The sequence below is a fragment of the Hylaeus anthracinus genome, unplaced genomic scaffold (genome assembly GCF_026225885.1).
Source record: "Hylaeus anthracinus isolate JK02 unplaced genomic scaffold, UHH_iyHylAnth1.0_haploid 3, whole genome shotgun sequence".
NCBI lineage: Eukaryota > Metazoa > Arthropoda > Insecta > Hymenoptera > Colletidae > Hylaeus > Hylaeus anthracinus.
This window is the reverse complement of record NW_026535284.1, coordinates 7,162,860-7,180,665: the sequence shown is the minus strand read 5'-3', so window position 1 is coordinate 7,180,665 and position 17,806 is coordinate 7,162,860. Positions and strand designations below refer to the sequence as shown.

Genomic DNA, 17,806 nt, shown 5'->3' with positions numbered 1-17,806 from the left:
AAATTATAAATTCCATCGAAATGAGAAGTAACGTATCGTTACACAAGGAAAATTATCGGTAAACCTTGCATTTAGGGGAGGCAGCTCCGATGACCTTGACCTTGACATATATTGTCAAGAGCACCCTCCCGAATAACACCGAAGAGGCTTTAGCAGCCGGATGATTTTGATTAAAGAGTTATTAGCATATAAAAATCATGTACTGTTTTGTTTTGATTTCTCGTATTATTCGTACCTGGTCTGTTACTAGTCACTAATACTAATTGGTTAGTTAGTGTAGGTTTTAGCTAGGAGCGCGATCTTTATTCGTACATGATACAAGCTCTCGGAACAAGTTAGAACCGTTGTAGTGTGTCTTTATGTTAATGTATGCGCGACGAGGTGCAACTGTAATGGATGGTGTTGTACAAAGTAAAACACGAGATGATAGGAATAACAACTTACGCTTCTCAGAAATTGACGTTGATTTGCTTAGAGTCGTAGAGGCCGCATCAGAAATGAGGATTTCAAGTGTTAGACGTGTCGAAAGGTAAAATTGATTATTCCGCCTAACGAAAACATTCGAAACAGACTTAACATGTTCGTCTTCGAGAGAATTGCAATAATAATTGATCCGATGAAACTGATTGGATTTTTAAGGTGTCTTGAAAGAAGAAGGACCGGTAGGATAGGTTGAGATTTAGAAATTTCCGTGGAGCACATCTAATCATGCATAGATTAAGCAAGTTACGTTACAGTTACGATGCAGTGATGAGGAAAAATATAGTGATCTATATTTATATGCTAATAACTTTTTAATAAAAACCCTCCGACGGCTTAAGTCTCTTGGGTGTTACTCAGCAGGGTGTCCTTGACAACATATGTCAAGTTCAAGGTCAAGCTACCTCCCCTAAACGTAAGATTTACCAAAATATCAACTGCAATTCCAATTTAAATAATAATTTTCCGACGATACAAATAAAGAAACGAACCCACACCAACAAGAATACCTTTGAAGATCTCTGCAACGCTCCAAAAGATAGAAACGCCACTTAACTTTAGTCTCGAGCTCGGTGACCACCCGTGGAAGAAACGCCGGATGATCGTGGATCAGAGACTTGTTCTGAATTTTCCAGGGATGCTGCTGAACTGCTCCATTTTCGGTGCGATGTTTCGACCACTGAAACCAACGAGGATCAAAGTGAAGTCCGCTCCAGAGAACGTTGGCTTAGAGATGAAGAGCAGCTTGATGGCGAAGGGATTGTCCACGGCGTCGTTGCACTGCGTCCAACCGACCAGAAACGGTTTCTTCGGCACGAACAACAACACGGAGTATCCGACTGCTGCCGAGCTGCTAGGCAGCAACCCCAACATAGTATAGTAATAAATTAAATCTTTCTTATCTAATAAACTCCTCTGTATGAATCTCGAACCCCACGAATCATTGGTAACGTAAAATTGATAAACAGAGCGGGGGAGAGAAGCTAACGCTGAGTTTCGTATAAACTTTGAACGCTTAAAGGTCTCTTTACACGTATCCGTAACGTGTCAGTTCCGTATCCGTTCAGTTCCGTAATGTTCCAGCAGTGTCAGTGATTTTAACATAGACATATGAAAATATAGACCGAGCCTTTGTACGAGGGCAATTGAATACAGTTAGTGATCCTCGACCTTTTTTTTCTAAAAATTGAAACCAATATTAACCATTCCGTAACACTATCTTGGTAAAAGATAATAGAAAGACTGTAGTATTTTTATTATTATGCACATACAAGAATATATTAAATAACCAAAATAGTATCAGAGAATGGTTAATATTAGTTTCAATTTTTAGAGAAAACAGATCGAGGATCACTGATTATCAGTTACCTGACGTATAAAGGCTCGGTTTATATCTTCATATGTCTATAGATTTTAAATATTCTTCTGTTGTTTTTGAACGGGCATGTTCACATACGTCCGACACCGCCCTGTGACGTTACTGATACGGTACGGATACGGAACTGACACGTTACGGATATGTGTAAATAGACCTTAAATGAGTCGTGAGCCGAGTTTTAAAGATAGAAGAAAGAACTGATACCAGAAACTCCTCCGTTTCAGCGCCTCCAAGTCTCTGCACTCTTTGCACAAGGTGCACGTGGAGCTGCCTGTGCTCGAGAGGAAGCTGAGCAGTTCCGAGAAGAGGATGTCCGTCCCCATATACCCAGATCTCGACGTCACCATGGATGAGAAGAGCATCGAGGAAGAGAACAATCTTCTGGGTGGCGATGTGGAAAGACTGAACGGCAAAGTGCCCACGGTGAGTCCATCGTTCTCTAGCAACTTTATTCTGTGGCTGTTCTATTGTAGAGAGCAGAGACTGGAGAGTCTTGAAGAGTACAGCTTTGTAAAATCGTGCCTTGAACAGTACAGCCTTGTAACATTTAGCCATGAACATAACAGTATAGTAAAATCGAGCCTTGAACAGTACACTCTATAAAAATCTAGCCTTGAACAGTACAGCTTCGTAAAATCTAGCATTGAATCATACAGCCTTGAACAGGACAAGATTGTAAAATCGAGTCTCGAACAGTACAGCCTTGTAAAATTTAGCCTTGAACAGTACACTCTACGAAAATCTAACCTCGAACAGTCCACCCTGCCAAAATCCACCCCTAAACAGTACGAGCTATCACCTCCCAAGTCCCAAAAGTTCCTAAACGTCTCGTTCCTACGACCAGCACATTCAGACGTTCAAGGTTCATCCGACAATCTATAAAAATGACTCTCCAGTTTGATCACGCCGTTAGATGGTCGCCAAACAGTCCTCACTTGTTGAGGAGGAATCTGGCGAGTCACGGGATCGTGACTAACGAGCTCGCTAATTGGTCAACCCGCGGTAGCTCGAAATGAAGACGTACCGCGGACATAATGGAGCGTCCTGTGCCAGCAGGAGTCATTTAATCGCGATAACAGTGCGTTCTGGTTAAGCGGGGATGTTGTTGGCAGATTCGCAGGCACACGATCAGCGGGAGACGCCTGCGCGCAGACTCCGAGTGCAGCCAGAAGTCCCTCAAGGTGGGCAACAGGCGGAACAACCTCAACAAGGATCCACAGCGACCGTTCTACAGGGACGACATCTTCTACGGAGGATCTCTGAACAGGTTGCCCCACTACAAGTCCCAGGTGAGAATTTTTCTCAGATGAAATAGGGGTAGAAGGTTCTAAGCAGGGCCTGATAATTGCACTTGGAGTTATGAATTGAGATATCGACCATGATTTTCATAGCAATCGTCCGTGGGATATCACATGTCCGTCACGCGTCTACCAACGGCTACAGACGTTGCCGAAGAAGAAAGCGGAAGCTGCTACCTCTGTCCTGAGAGCGTGAGGCGTATACTTACCACCATGCTTGACCTGAGCCTCCTGAAGAGCCCCTCGTTCCTCATTCTGGCCATCTCTGGCGGACTCACCATGATGGGCTTCTATACACCCTTCATGTATGTCCCAGGTACCGTATAGAGCCTCAATACTGCCCCTCAGCATTTGGTCCGCGTAATCCTTGGAATAGCAACCACCTCGTAATAACAAAGTTCATTGTACCCTCTTTTGAGGCATCCTGCGTTGCCCAGGAACCGAATCTTTGAATCCTGATGCAGTCAATTTTCTGGAGTCTTGAAACCTGTTGCATTTAATTTTCTGGAGTCCTGAAACGTTGCTTGAAATTTTCTGGAATTTTGAAATGTTGCTCAACATTTTCTGGAGCTTTGAAACGTGGTGCATTTAATTTTCTAGAGCCTTGAAACTTGAAACGTGTTGCATTTAATTTTCTGGAGTCTTGCAACGTTTCTTGAAATTGTCTGAAGTGTTGAAACGTCGCAAAAAATTTTCTGCAATCTACAGGGAGTCTAAAAAGTACCTCCGTGACCTCCACTGATGAAAACCTAGCTTAGATCTAACCTAGACATAACCCAGACCAGAAATTCCACCCAAGCCTAAGGGAACTCGAAGTAAATCGATAAACTGAATTGTTCTTGCTTGATTGTTGCAGATCGAGCCAAGCTGGCAGGTATGGAGCCATCCACAGCGATGTTCCTAGTCTCCGTGATCGGCATCGGTAACACAATCGGTCGTGTCGTCTGTGGCATGGCCAGTAGCTTACCTGGCGTCGACGCCCTGGTCGTCAACAACATATTCATTAGCACCGGTGGCATCCTGACCATGTGCTCCGGTCTGTCGCTCTCCCAGGGCTACCAATTCTTCTATGCAGCCAGCTTTGGCATCAGTATATGTAAGTATCGCTTCCAGAAATATTACAAACCGATTACGGAACCAAGTTTTATAATGTAATTTCTTTCCAGCCGTGTTCGCCTCTCTGAGATCGATCCTCGTGGTAGACCTCCTGGGGCTGGAGAAATTGACCAACGCGTTCGGACTGCTTCTTCTGTTCCAAGGCGTGGCGGCTGCCATAGGCGCGCCTATCGCAGGTGATTAGAAATTATCGATCGCTTTCAGGGACGCTAGTAGCCAGGAGTTAGAAAAAATCGGATTCTCGGTCGTTAATTGCACCTTTCTGAAAGGAATGTTGGCCATTAGTAGCCTAGATTAGTCGTTGAGGTATGCGGCAAGAATTCCTGGCTAACGAAGCGAAGTAATCTTTGCAAGTGATTCTGTATTCGAGTGACAGTTAAGCCTAGATTACGTTTGGTTTCCACAGACTGTAGGAACAATCCCGACAAACGCGCAGTCTAATCATAATTCTAAAATGTACGATTTGAATATCGCTCGCCAATTGCAACACTAAGTCGATGGAATTAATTGTAGTCGAGATACATTTTCGAATACACCGCTCTAAATAGACCTTGAGGATCGAGGACAATACTTAGTTCCACGCTCGGTTATTTTAAACATATTTGTCCAACGTTCGAGGTGAGTTTCGACGCATAACATTATGATTCCCCAGACGTTTGATTTATAGGGAAAGGTACGTTCTGGTTGACGAGCTGCCTACGCTGTTAAAGCTGCGTATTAGATCGATAAACACACTCGGCGTTTATCTAATCTCTGGCATTTCAGCAATTTCGCGGTAGAACTGCTCCGGTAAACAAAGTGAAAGTGTTCGTGCGCTATTCTCTAGGCAATCTTGTTAATTGATACCTCTTTGATTATTAACAAGAGCTACTTTTGTTATCATACGCAAATATTTTAATCGAACACACCAGAGGAAGTATACATGTCGACACACGCAACGCTAACTACGAAAGCTAAGTATCTTTCGGTTAATGTTTTAGGTGTCTTCATGGATGCCACGGGGAGCTACGACGCCTCCTTCTATCTATCCGGAAGTTTGATCCTCGTTTCAGCTTTGATCTGCTACCCCCTAAAGAGGATCAACTTGTGGGAGACGAAGAAGTGCAGCGACCCGATCGCGGAAGATCCGTCGAAATCCTGATCGAGAGCCGAATCCGTCGAGACACCCGTAGACTGAAGTCTATTCCTTTCGCCGTCGAGGCGATGTGTTTGTACATACTAATGCGTAATAATTTATAGCGAGCGCGCTCGGATCGATAATTAATCCCCGCCGCAGCGGAGTGCATGCGATCTACGAGCCAGCCTGAGACTACGGAACGAAAGGTCTTGGAAATATCAAAGGCCCAGCGCGCGTTGGAGCCAGTGCAATAGGCCAGCCTCCGAGTTAGGCGAGTTGCCGTCCAAACGAGACTGCTTGCGTCGACCAAACCCTCTATCGACGAGGAACGCCTCAACTCTCTACTACATGCTTCGAACTGGGGAACTCAATTGAAAGTGTTTCTATAGAGTTGAGAATGTTTAGCGTGAGTCATTGAGAATGTTCAGGTCTGTTGAGGGATGTGTAGGTTGTAGGTGAGGAGTGATTTCTTTTGGCAGGTTTAAGAGGCTAGAATGGGGAGTCATGCGATAGAGGGGTAACTCTTTGCAGCACGAAGGGTGGATGACCATCTAGGAAATAGAGAAAAATGCAGCATTGTCGTTAGTTCAAGTGACCACTTGTGCCAGTGACCACTTACTCTAGTGACCACTTTTTCCGATCACTTGCTAGGGTGACCACTTACTCCAGTGATCGCTGCAACAGTTCACCACCCAGTCCCCACCAGCCTACGACAGCACCACATTTTTGTACATCCTACGCCCTGTGTGTCTGTCCCTTTTATCTTCCACGAGCACAGTCTCAGGGGTACTCAGATCTTTGGGTACATTTTTATACATCCTACAACCTCCGTAATTTTTATTTATCCTCCTTGAGCACAGTTCCGAGGTTACTCAGAAGCCACGCTCCCACGCGTGAAACGCAGCACACGGGCCCATCGTCGAGTACCATTTTATTCAAACGACAAACCACTAGTGAGATTAACAGACGAGAGTGTACGTTCAGTAAGGAGTAAGTTCTTTTTATCCAAGAACAGGTTTATCCCTGCAAATTTTCAAGTCCCAATTTGCAAGTCCCAATTTGCAAGTCCCAATTTGTCGAAGAATAGTTTTCTCCCTATTCGGTACATCATTCGGTGATACCGGTTCGCTACGTACAGAGAGCAATATTACCGCGTTTCGTCCTGGGTTAATTGTACTCATCAATAAGGCTTATGTTAAGGCTGATCACTATGCCTGGCTTTCCTGAGCCCCGAGGCTATCAATCGTTCGAACAGTCCAATTACTCACTAGTTTATTAGTACCTGACTATCCTCTACTGGTTGAGTTCAACTAGCTCCATAATAATGCTCTTTGTACTATTACTCGTTAAATAAAAAAAAAACTTCTCCGCTCGATTTTAATACACCTGGAGGTCCTCAAGAAATAAATAAACAATCCCTCCATCGACCCCTAAAAATTGTATTCGTTCCCTCGTTATTCTGAAACGATTAACGCAAGTGCCAGACCAATGTCCACGAAGCTTCCTACAGACAATCGAAGACCCCCGTAACTCGAGATTTGTCATAGTACTTATTTTTGTAAATTCACAAATCTGATCCAGATTTGCTCTACTTAACGTGCCACTTTACTTGGATTCATTGTTTAAAGTGAAAGTAATGTCATCGCAGTGAAAAGCGATGTCATCTATGCGTGACAGTCGATGGTGTCGATAAGAATCATGGGAGATGTCGAAGAGAGAGTTTCGACTATATGTTCTTATTGAACATTCGCGTGTTCGCGAGTCAGATAAGCAGCTGAGCATGCGACCTTTAAACATCGATATATTTTTGCTATAGTTGTGTACCTTTGAAAACGAACTGCCGCGAGCTTACGACCACGTGACCCGGGCGTTAAAGGCGTACGTACTTGCACAAACGGGTACGCGTAATCTCGATGGACCGTCCATCCGTTTTTACCAAGTGCTATTAGGGTGTCCGGAAAATATTGTCCGTTTAAAAAACTGTCGGTATTAATAATACTGTATTATTAATAATTCTAGCGACCTTGCAATCGTTTGTCCTTTTCTGCGATGCATCGACTATCGGAGTATCAATTATTTAGCGCAGTAATATGTACACTTCGTTCCAAAAATACTCGGAAGATAACGTATTTAAAATCGGCAATATTTGCTGCGACGCCCTGATACTTATAGTGTTAATTAACTATCGCCAAGGTCTGAACGATCTCCCCCCTCCCCTGTAAGCGTAAGGACTTGCTCAAAAATGAAATCCGTTCCTACTGTTCCTAATTAATTATTTTTAGTGTTGCAGACCCGATGGAATCCGTCTCGAAGCGCGATCGTCACTAGTCGCGCCATTTCCAATCGTTCGACGCAGAGATCATTCGTCTGCGTTCCTATACGAAGCGCGAGATAATTTAAAACGATTCCTCGTTAAAAAACGAGTCGAAAAGGTGAAATAGCATTTTTTAAACGGAGCCTCCTTTCTCGTGGAAAATAACTTCGAACGTCGTTGGGTTGATCCGCCGCCATGCTGGATCGAGGGGACAGACTTCGTGGTCAGTTTCCTCGAGAACGAAGGATCGTACGAGAAAGATTTATTCTACATTTTCGACTCGTTTTTGAACGAAGAATAAGCATAGTGCAGATTTATATTATATATATATTTGAAATTCGCGCTGTGTATGAGATATATTATAATGTGTGGCATCCTTCCTAAGCGATGCCCGAAACGTTGCAATACGCCCTGTACACAATAAAAATGGACTCATACGAACGGTGTGTGTTTCACTCGGTGTGATTAGGGACTCGTGGCGAAGGGGAGATAAAATGTCGACGTGTTTAGTGCGAATCAGTGATGGACTGACTTCGAACCTAAAATGTCGTTTCCTATTTTTAACGTTTCTTGACATATTTCAGATTTATTCGAAGTCTGGAGTTTTGTCCATCGCTGGTGCGAACTATTAAGGCCGCAAAGTGTGTCTACAGAAATTTTCCGTGTCGTTCGCCAGTCGCCGTCTGTGTTTCTTTTGTCCTACCACTCCTATCAAACGTCAGAGGAACGTAATTCTAGCGTTTAATTGGCTGCGCCTTTTTATCTTTCATTGCCAATAACAACGTGCCGGTCATTTTTAAATTTATTAATCTACGCGGCGACTTCATTAACTGGCACTTGTTGCATTTCGTTACGTCTTGATCGCACTCCTTTGGAATTATAGTTGGCAGGTCTAATAGGAACACAGACGGTTCTGGAAGTGGCCGAATAGTTTTATTCCATTTATTGTACATTCACCGAAATTATTTTGACAAATCACCACAATTTTAGCACTATTTCGTGTATATCTATTTTTGTATAAATCTACAGAGCCAATCGTCATCAGCCGTCGTCGGTCGTCGTCAAGAATCAACTGCCAGCAATTATTCATCGTCTACCATCATTGGCACACATAAAGTGTCGCAACAAGTGTTTCCTCGCCTGCATCCAGTCTATCAAAATCGAACGGATTCGAAAAGAATTACCTAGATAATAACAGCATTCGACGACCACCTCGTAAATCATCCGTGACGAGTCTCGAAGGATGTTAGAAGTCGACTGCAATTATGTAAAAACGTTCGGTCATGAATATCCAACAACTTGTGCGCGAACGAAAGAGAGAAACGCACTCCCCTCGGCCACGCAAACGGACGTCCATAGAACCGAGAGCCGTGCGAAGCTGGCCCCCCATTTTTGAAAAACTCAAAACTTTCTTTTTGCATACGTTTGTTCATCGTTTGCTCACGAATGTTCAATTGGAATTTTCATTTCCACCATCAGCACCTCTTTAGTTCAAAAGATATACGCGATTCAATTTGGGTGGGACCAGCTTCACACTAGTCCCCCATTTTGCAAACGAAAACTCCAATTGACCATTCGCGAGCAAACGATGAGCAAACGTAGGCAAAAAGAAAATTTGGAGTTTTTCAAAAAGAGGGGGACAGCTTCACACTGCTCAATTTTGGATTGCGTGTATCTTTCGAACTAAAGAGAGGCAAACGAAAATTCCAATTGAGCATTCGTGAGCAATGAGCAAACGTAGGCAAAAAGAAAATGTTGAGTTTTTCAAAAAGATTGAGGGACAGCTTTACACGACTGGAATCGAGATCGTCTCGACGAAAAATCGATTTTCCTTCCTCTCCAAACGACGTGAGTCTCCCGAATCATCGAGCAATCGTTTGCTCACATCTTTCGTAGCCTCTGTATTAATATTCTCTTCCTCTTACCTTACCTGTGTTCCCAGACCTTCCCCGTCCAAGGTGAGCCTGTACCAAGGAATTTCTATGAAAGTTGCGCGCGTTTGCGCAGCGTTCGCGAAAAGAAACGTGTCCCCGACGTAAGTTCAAAGAAGAAGGTCGACGAAAAGAGGAGCGGTGTTTAACGAACGGCAATAATTTATGCCCGGGCATGGTCGCGCGAGGAAAAGACCTCGCCGCGTGGAAGACTTCCCCGAGCTACGGGTGCAATGAACAAAGTCATAAATACCGCACCCGTGCAATTCCATTTTACGGCCTGGGTCCAACTAAATTGCCCCCTCCGCGATGCTGTGGCTGTTCGACTGCAGGTAATTGAAAACGAAAATAAAAAGAAACGCGTCGATACTGGTCTCTGACAAGACGTGTGCGATTAGTCGGAATTTATCGAGGTTTAGGTTAGGTTGAGGACTGTTGGTCTTTGAATGTGATTTGCATTTTTTTGTCTGGAAAGGTATTGAGATCTGAGGAACATACTACATTTGACGACGTATACAGGGTGTCACAAAAATATTGGAAGTCTTTGAAAGGGGTGGTTTGGGGGGTGGTTTGAAACAACTTTTTCCTTAGCAAAAATGTTATCCGAGGCTTCGTGAAGGAGATATTAACAGAAAACTTTAACCAATCAGAGCGCGACCGCTCCACCGGATACTCACGCTCTGATTGGTCAGGGTTTTCTGTTTAATATCTCCTTAATGAAGCCTCGAACCACATTTTCGCTAAGGAAAAAGTTGTTTCAAATCACCCCCCGAACCACCCTTCTCAAGGATTTCCAACATTTTTGGGACACCCTGTATTTATACATTGTATATTAACCCGTTGCGCTCGATGCATTTTTCTATAGAATCAAATCCAGTCCATTTTTATAATAAATTTCTGTGAAACCAAAAACTCTACTTCGAAGAAAAACATCTACGAACGTTCACGACTCGATGTATTATTATTTCAATTAGTTGTATTCTGACGTAAGTGAATTTGAAATTGTATGTTCACAGAATCACTTTTAAATTATATATGTCGCCTTGGAGGCGCCATCCGAGCGCAAAGGGTTAATAATTATGTATCTTTGGATGGAGTATATTTTCGTCGGAGTGTGCACATTTTGTTTTGGATTAGAATTACTATACGACATTTAGAGATCGTTCTTGTGGTTCTAGAAAAATATTTTCTTAGAGGTACATCCTTCTCCATTGAAACAAGAGAAAGTACAGTGTCGTATCTTTAATAGTTTCTCAGATAAAAATTCATTTGCGAAGCGCAGGTTTCTTCGAAACGTGATGCAACATCTTTGACCTACTAGTATTTTTTAAACAAATACCAACCTGGATAAATAAACCTGCCCTAATTTAGCTTAAATTACAAAATACCTGGATATCATAAAAATCCCTGACCTTGAGGTACGACCCCATTTATCAAGAAGTGATTCAAATTATTGTAAGATAACTAATTTTCTTATGATACAATATGGTGTTTATTAAAGTCTTTATTCAATTGCAAAATATAAAACTCCGTGTAGGCGCGTCCGATCGTTTTCGAGGTTGTCGAATAAGTGGACTCTCCGCTTTCCTCTCCTAGTCAGGGCTCGCTCTCAGGGCCCTTATCCAATGTTTAGACGACGTCGTGGTGTCCCCTTGGTTCTGCTTATCGTCGAAAATGATCGAAAATTACGAAATTATCTGGCTTCCTTCAAAGACACCTCCTAATTTTTAATCGATAACACGATTAATGATTATTTAGCAATAGAAATTATTCCACTGGTATAACGGAAATGAAACATCATTATCACTTTGGATAAACGCGTCGATAATCCGCCGACGAAAGCTGGACCACCTCAGCTAGCAAACGAGACGTAAAAAAAATACGTTGCTATATAACATTACCAGTATAGAAATACGTGTTTATTAGGGATCCCGGATCGTGTGCGGGATCCCGGCCGGGACGGGAATTCCTCCCGGGATCGGGATAGAATCCCGAGAATTTCAAAATCCCGAATACATCCGGGATTCCCGTGAATTTCCGGGATCCCGAAACCATTCGGGATTCCCGAGAATCTCGAGATCCCGTAAATGTTTGGAATTCCCGGGAATTTCGAAATCCCGTACATTCGGATCGCTGAAATTTTCAAGAATAACAACACTTTTAGAAATCCCAGATATTATTCTATATCCCGTACATTGTCGGGAATCCCGGATTTTTGCGGGATCTCGTGTATTCTCGAGAATCCCGAATATTTTCGGGAATCTCGCGCGCCTCTAGTGCTTATAGTTGCACCAGGTTCTTGACGGCTCCCAAATGACATAAATAGTCCAGTAAATAATATAGTATAGTGTAATATTCATTATGTCAGTTTAACTATGCCATGGTTCCTCGCAGTATCAAGCTGCGGGACACGCGGTGGCTGAAATTCATAGAAGTCATTTTCTTCCCGAACCGTACCGATGAAAAGCGGTGCTCCGAGGCACGCGAGCTTTTTCCGCGACTACTCTAGGTCCAGCGTAGGCTCCGCCTTCGCTCCGGCTGACCCTCTTTCTCGAGTGCTCCTTCGTCGGCTGAGGATCAGTTTTTACTGCGGATACCGTATGAGATTTGGCGCTCGATAACACTTAAAAGAGGATACGACGAGCTGTTTGTTTTGAATCGATGCGAGGCGTTCGAGGGGCCTCGATTAGCCTCGCGATCACACCACACGGTTTTCTTGAAACGTGCTAAGTTGGCACTGCTAACCCGACGTCCATCGTGGATAATTTCGTAAGGTTATTCTAGTATTCAGTTTTTAACACGTTGATCGCCACGTCACCCATATATGGGCGACAATGCTTTTCTCTGAAAAACTACGAAAATTAATTCTGAAAGTTAAGTCTCACGGAAAATGAATTTAAATACTTGGTATACTTGAATGAAATACTTGTATTTTAATGAAGTTACAAAACTACATACCACAATAAATGTTTCGTTACGCAGTTTCCGATAGTCTGTAAACAAAATTTAATCACGGTAGAAATTTTCAAGAGTATTAGTCTGGCAGTGAACGTGTTAAGTCGATTTCGTCTCGAGAACAATCGGTCTATTTGATCGAATAATAGGATGGATTATTGGGATTTTTTTTTTTCTATTACATATTTAACCGTCGCATCGACCTTTGGTTATTAGCGACAGTTTCTTATGAGGTTTTCACCAATATTAGATGTTGGTCCATATATGGGCATTTTTAAGTAGCTGGATTATTTTGTTCAAGTTTTCTTTTGTGCTCCACGGTTCCTTTAAACTAGTGGATAGTTGGTTCATATATGTGCATTTTTAAGTAGCTGGATTATTTTGTTCAAGTTTTCTTTTGTGCTCCACGGTTCCTTTAAACTAGTGGATAGTTCGTATCGTATGCGGAGTGGTTTCGTACTTTCACAGGCAAATATCATGTGTTCTATTGTTAGAATTTCGTTGCACGTACGGCAGGTGGGTTTCATGGTCTTCTCAAGTAGGCGTTTATGGGTGTATTTTGTATGTCCAATTTTGATGCGCGTAATTTTGACTTGTTTTAGTCTGTTGAGGTGTCCTGTGGGTGATTGTTCGAAAAAGTCATCTGTTATTCGATGGATTTTTAACGTCTTTTCTGTTTTCCAAATGTTGTTTCATTTTTTGTTGATGCAGTCGTGTAAGTGTCTTTTAACATCTTGCAGAAGGATCGGTATTTCGTGATTGGTTTTATTAGTAGCTTTATTATTATTATTATTATTTTGACTGGCTATAAATTATTGTTTTTATTTTTTTCTATGCTTGTTGAAAGAAGTTTCCTTCGATTGTAATTGCTACAAGTACACATATAATATTTTAATCTAACAGGCATATACAGTGAGCACTCGGTAATCCCTTTCGTAGATAAAGCATGACCCATTCTTCGAGAACTAATGGGAAGCTTCGTAACTCTGGATCAAGGAACTGTTTGCTCTCGGATTTAATTAGCCGGTAGTCTGATGCTACTCATTCCCTATAATAACCTGGAAATATACACTCCGTTACAAAATTATCTGGCTTCCTTCAAAGACATCTCTTAATTTTTAATCGATAACACGATTAACGATTACTTAGCAATAGAAATTATTCCACTGGCATAACGGAAATGATGCATCATTATTAATTACTTTTACCTTCGTCTAGGGACCTATAAAGTCAGGACTCCTTAAAAAAGCCTTAAAAAAGTTTTGAAAATATTATCTTCCCACGGAGTGAGTTCAGAAATAAAACGACCATGAAAATTTCTAAAGATAATATTACAGTAGACAGAAAGTCGTAAAGAGTAAAGTATTAATTATAGCACCTGGTCACTATTAATATGTACGACTGTGTTTGTGAGACAAACAATGAAATTCATCGTACGATATCCCCAATTAGATCCATCCCTTGTCAACGTTACAGGGTGTCTATGCTAAAGTGTGACACACGCATATTTCAATAACTATTGATGATTCGAAAAAATTGTTTATATGTAAATTGCAGGATACAATCGGTTCTATATTGCGGCGTAAACGAAAGTTTTTTGATATTATTAATTTAAAAGATACGATGGTGAAGTTTCGTTTTTTTTTAAATGGAACTATATATTTTTGGGGGGGGGGATCATGCGATAGTGTTTTTCACGACGAAATCATTGACCCTTAATGTATTTAGCCGATTTTTATTGGTTTTTAACGTTTCGAAATTTACTGATTTTCAGCGGAAGAATTTTTTCGTAACATCAATAGTTATGGAAATATGCGTTTGTCACACTTTAGCGAGAACACCCTGTATAGGCAATGAACGATAGTCTTCGACGATCGTCAGAACAAAAAGAACCAACTAGAGATCACGGTTTCGAACAGATATTAACGTAAACACGTGTACCGTGTATTAAGGGATTAAGAACACGGGTATCCGGGTATCGAAATACACGGATATCCAGGTACGTACACGTGCATCGAAATACACGGATACGCATACATCGAATTATCTATTGTTAACCGTGACTTGAATTACTTTATTTTAACTAGTAAATTAGTAAATACTAGTAAACTATTAAGTTTTACAAATTATACTAAAAAATTTATTCTGTTATATTTATTCTTCTCGTGTTTATATATTCTTTTATTTATTTATTTTATAGCATGTCAATTTTTTAAAAAAATTAATAAGAATATAATATATAATATATAGAATATATATATAATAGAATAATAGCTTTTTTATATAAAAGTTTGTATATCAAAATAATTGGATATCGTACCCGTGTATCATCGTGTACGTACCTGGATATCCGTGTATTTCGATATCCGGGTACCCGCGTATTTAGCTATTAAAAATGCACGGATTAAAACACGGATCCATTAACTAATTACCAGTGTACCCGGGTATTTTGATACACGTGAAATAGAGATCTCTAGAACCTACCCTCAAACATTCGCGCCAAAATTTACCCCTATTTAGAAGACCCTTGACCTCGTTGACTAATTCACAACCCCTCTTCATCAACCCTACGAGACAAACCCAAAAACAAAACACATAAAGTTCCCCCTATCGACACCCTCGTAAACAATAAACGCCGCTTCATAATTACCTATCGGCCGTAATCGTTACTCTAACGAGCGAATCCACCCCTAAACATCCCCCTGAACATCAGATTGATCCCCGCTTGCTCCACAGACAATATGCTTGACCCCATCGCGAATAATCCGCCCCCGAAACTTCACCATCGAGTACGTTCACCACAACGCCTACTCGTCCCCCTCTCCCCCCTCTAGGGAAACAATAGACCCTCCTCGGCAGTACTCATAAAGCAATTACCTCCATCTAACTCTCCAGCGCAAACCGTTCCTGAAGCACCTATTAACTCGCTTCAAACGGACCCCTGTTTCCCCCGTCCCCCATGGGATCGTCTAGGAAGAGGGCAGGGGTTCGCGCAAGGGTTGCGCAGCGTGACAAAAACCACGGAAAGAAAGGCTGTAAGCCGTCTTTCGCGGCTGTGTCTCGAAGGCAACGGGGTCTCTCTGGTTCCGACTGCAGATACATTGCGACATGGAACCGGGGGTTAGTGTAGGGGGTTTCGTGGTAGCGCTAGAGGGGCGAAGGGACCGGCGTAGCGGGCGGCGGGTCGCTCGGGGCTCGAAAGGGGGATGAAATGCGCCGCGACGCGCTGCGGCGAAGCCAGACGGAGACGGAGCTAGAGCTCTCTCCGCTCCACATCCGCAGCATCCTCTCTCTTCTTGTTCTCTCGTCTTCCTTCTCGCTGGCTCCTTCGTCCTCTCGCTCTATCCGCGTGTCTCTACCCTTCTCCCCCTCCCCCTTCTCCTCCTCCTCCTCCTCCTCCTCCTCCACCTCCTCACCTCCACCTCGTGTTTAATTCCGTCTCACTCGTAGCCGTGCTCCGCTTACCACCGTCTTTCCCTCGACTTTCTCCAGGTACTGTCTCTTCCACGGGCTTACCCTTCGGTGCCGGCCCATCTAATCGCGGCGAAACTCGCGAATGGTAGGTGATTCTTCATGCTAAAGCGAGGCGAAAACGAGAAGCAACGTTTCGGCGTGCCGGGGGTTGCTTACTGGGGAAATAGGGATGGACGTGTGTTGACTCTAATTCGCTTCGGTCTTCGTGAATGTTCGGTATGCTCTTATTCGTGGATCTTTAATTTTCATTCATGGTCGATCCGAGAAACTTAACGATAAAAATTGAGGAAAGTATTCCCGTTTCATCGTTATCCCGATGCAAATCGTTCCAGGTTTATTATCATTTCTGTGCTAGGTTGTGTCACAACCGTGGTGACGGTTTCCATTCCGAAGTCGTGGTTCCATTTAAAATTACTTCGATGACCTTCGAAGTAACACCAAACGCTGAAATGAAATTTTCCCTTATCTCCAGTGTGAATAGAAATATCGAGTCTTTTGTGTCTCGTTACTCACCCTGTTTCTTTATTTTTTTTTTTTAATTTTACATACTTCGTTGAACACTTTCGCCCTGTTATTTAAACTACTTGTATACTGTGTGTACTTTGCATGCCGGTTAAATACTATCAGAGGGCGTTCGTCTAAAAGCATGAATTTTAACGAAGTCTGTCTTCTTCGCCCTTTGTCTCTCTCACACCTTTTCAACGTCATTTCAGCCCTCTTTCTTCTTTCTTCTCATTCTTACGCAACTTCCACGTTTGCATTTCTGCTGGCCCTTCTCCTGTTAATAGTAACCAAATTAATTATTAATTATTGACCCATTATAGAACGAAGGATATTGCACCTAATTTAACAAAGAAACAATTCACTAAAACACAGTTTACGCGCAAGGATGACGCGCAGACGACGATTCACCGTCATCACCAATTCCATAGTAGTTTGCTGCGCATCTACCTCGCGCACGTGTGGCGCCTGGCTAATTTAAATTTTAACTTCGTATATGTATACACTTCGTTGTATAATCTAAATGAACGAATTATAAACGCTGAAGAGGTCCATTTTCAATGGTCCAACCTAAATAATAAGGCTAGAAAGACATCATCTTTGAACCCAATGGGGATGCTTCGCGACAGATCCCCCTACATAATCCCCTACATCATTTTTAATCACGGCACATTACCAATACCCAACTGCCACATTAATTGTTCACCCAAGGAATATTGCATTCGGGTACCAATTTAATTGCAACATTTACCAATGGATCCCACTGTTCTCGATCGCGATACATGTTACCAACCAACCGCGTACATTAAATATTTACAAGCCCCCAGCGCACTGCAGACGCCAGACGAATCCGGCGTGGGGCACGTTCTCGAATAAATCTTGTTGTTTTTCGTACATAAATTAGCGATAACCGATTGTGAATATTAATTATTTATGGTGTGCATATTGCAGATGCACGGGTTGGTGTTTCTCTAGTCATCCTCTTCTCACCCCCTCACTCGCGCAAATACACACATAAACACGCCTATATTAGAAACAACTAACTGTGAATATTAATTACTCGCGGTTTGGAGCATATTGCGGATAGGGATTAACCTAACGGTGGAGGTTTCGGAATAAATTCTTCTCTGTTTCTCTCGCCGTCCCCTCCTTCATCCCCTCTCTCGCAGACGCGCACGCGAACGCGCCTATATCAGCAATAATCAACCGTGACTAATAATTATCCATGGCGTAAAACGTATT

The 17,806-nt window shown here is 42.5% G+C and overlaps 1 protein-coding gene across 9 annotated transcripts in view; it reads left to right on the top strand.

Annotated features, from left to right (window-relative positions):
* LOC128894064 (monocarboxylate transporter 3) overlaps positions 1–6,260 on the top strand; it is a 44,284-nt gene extending 38,024 nt beyond the window's left edge. For all 9 annotated transcript variants that reach the window (XM_054155498.1, XM_054155500.1, XM_054155501.1 and 6 more), the window contains 7 exons: positions 1,116–1,359; positions 2,083–2,281; positions 2,971–3,147; positions 3,250–3,472; positions 4,013–4,252; positions 4,323–4,448; positions 5,253–6,260. In XM_054155498.1, coding sequence (XP_054011473.1) covers positions 1,116–1,359; positions 2,083–2,281; positions 2,971–3,147; positions 3,250–3,472; positions 4,013–4,252; positions 4,323–4,448; positions 5,253–5,413 — 1,370 coding nt within the window. In that variant the 3' untranslated portion in view covers positions 5,414–6,260. The remainder of the gene's footprint in view (positions 1–1,115; positions 1,360–2,082; positions 2,282–2,970; positions 3,148–3,249; positions 3,473–4,012; positions 4,253–4,322; positions 4,449–5,252) is intronic.
* The last annotated feature ends 11,546 nt before the right edge of the window (positions 6,261–17,806 follow it).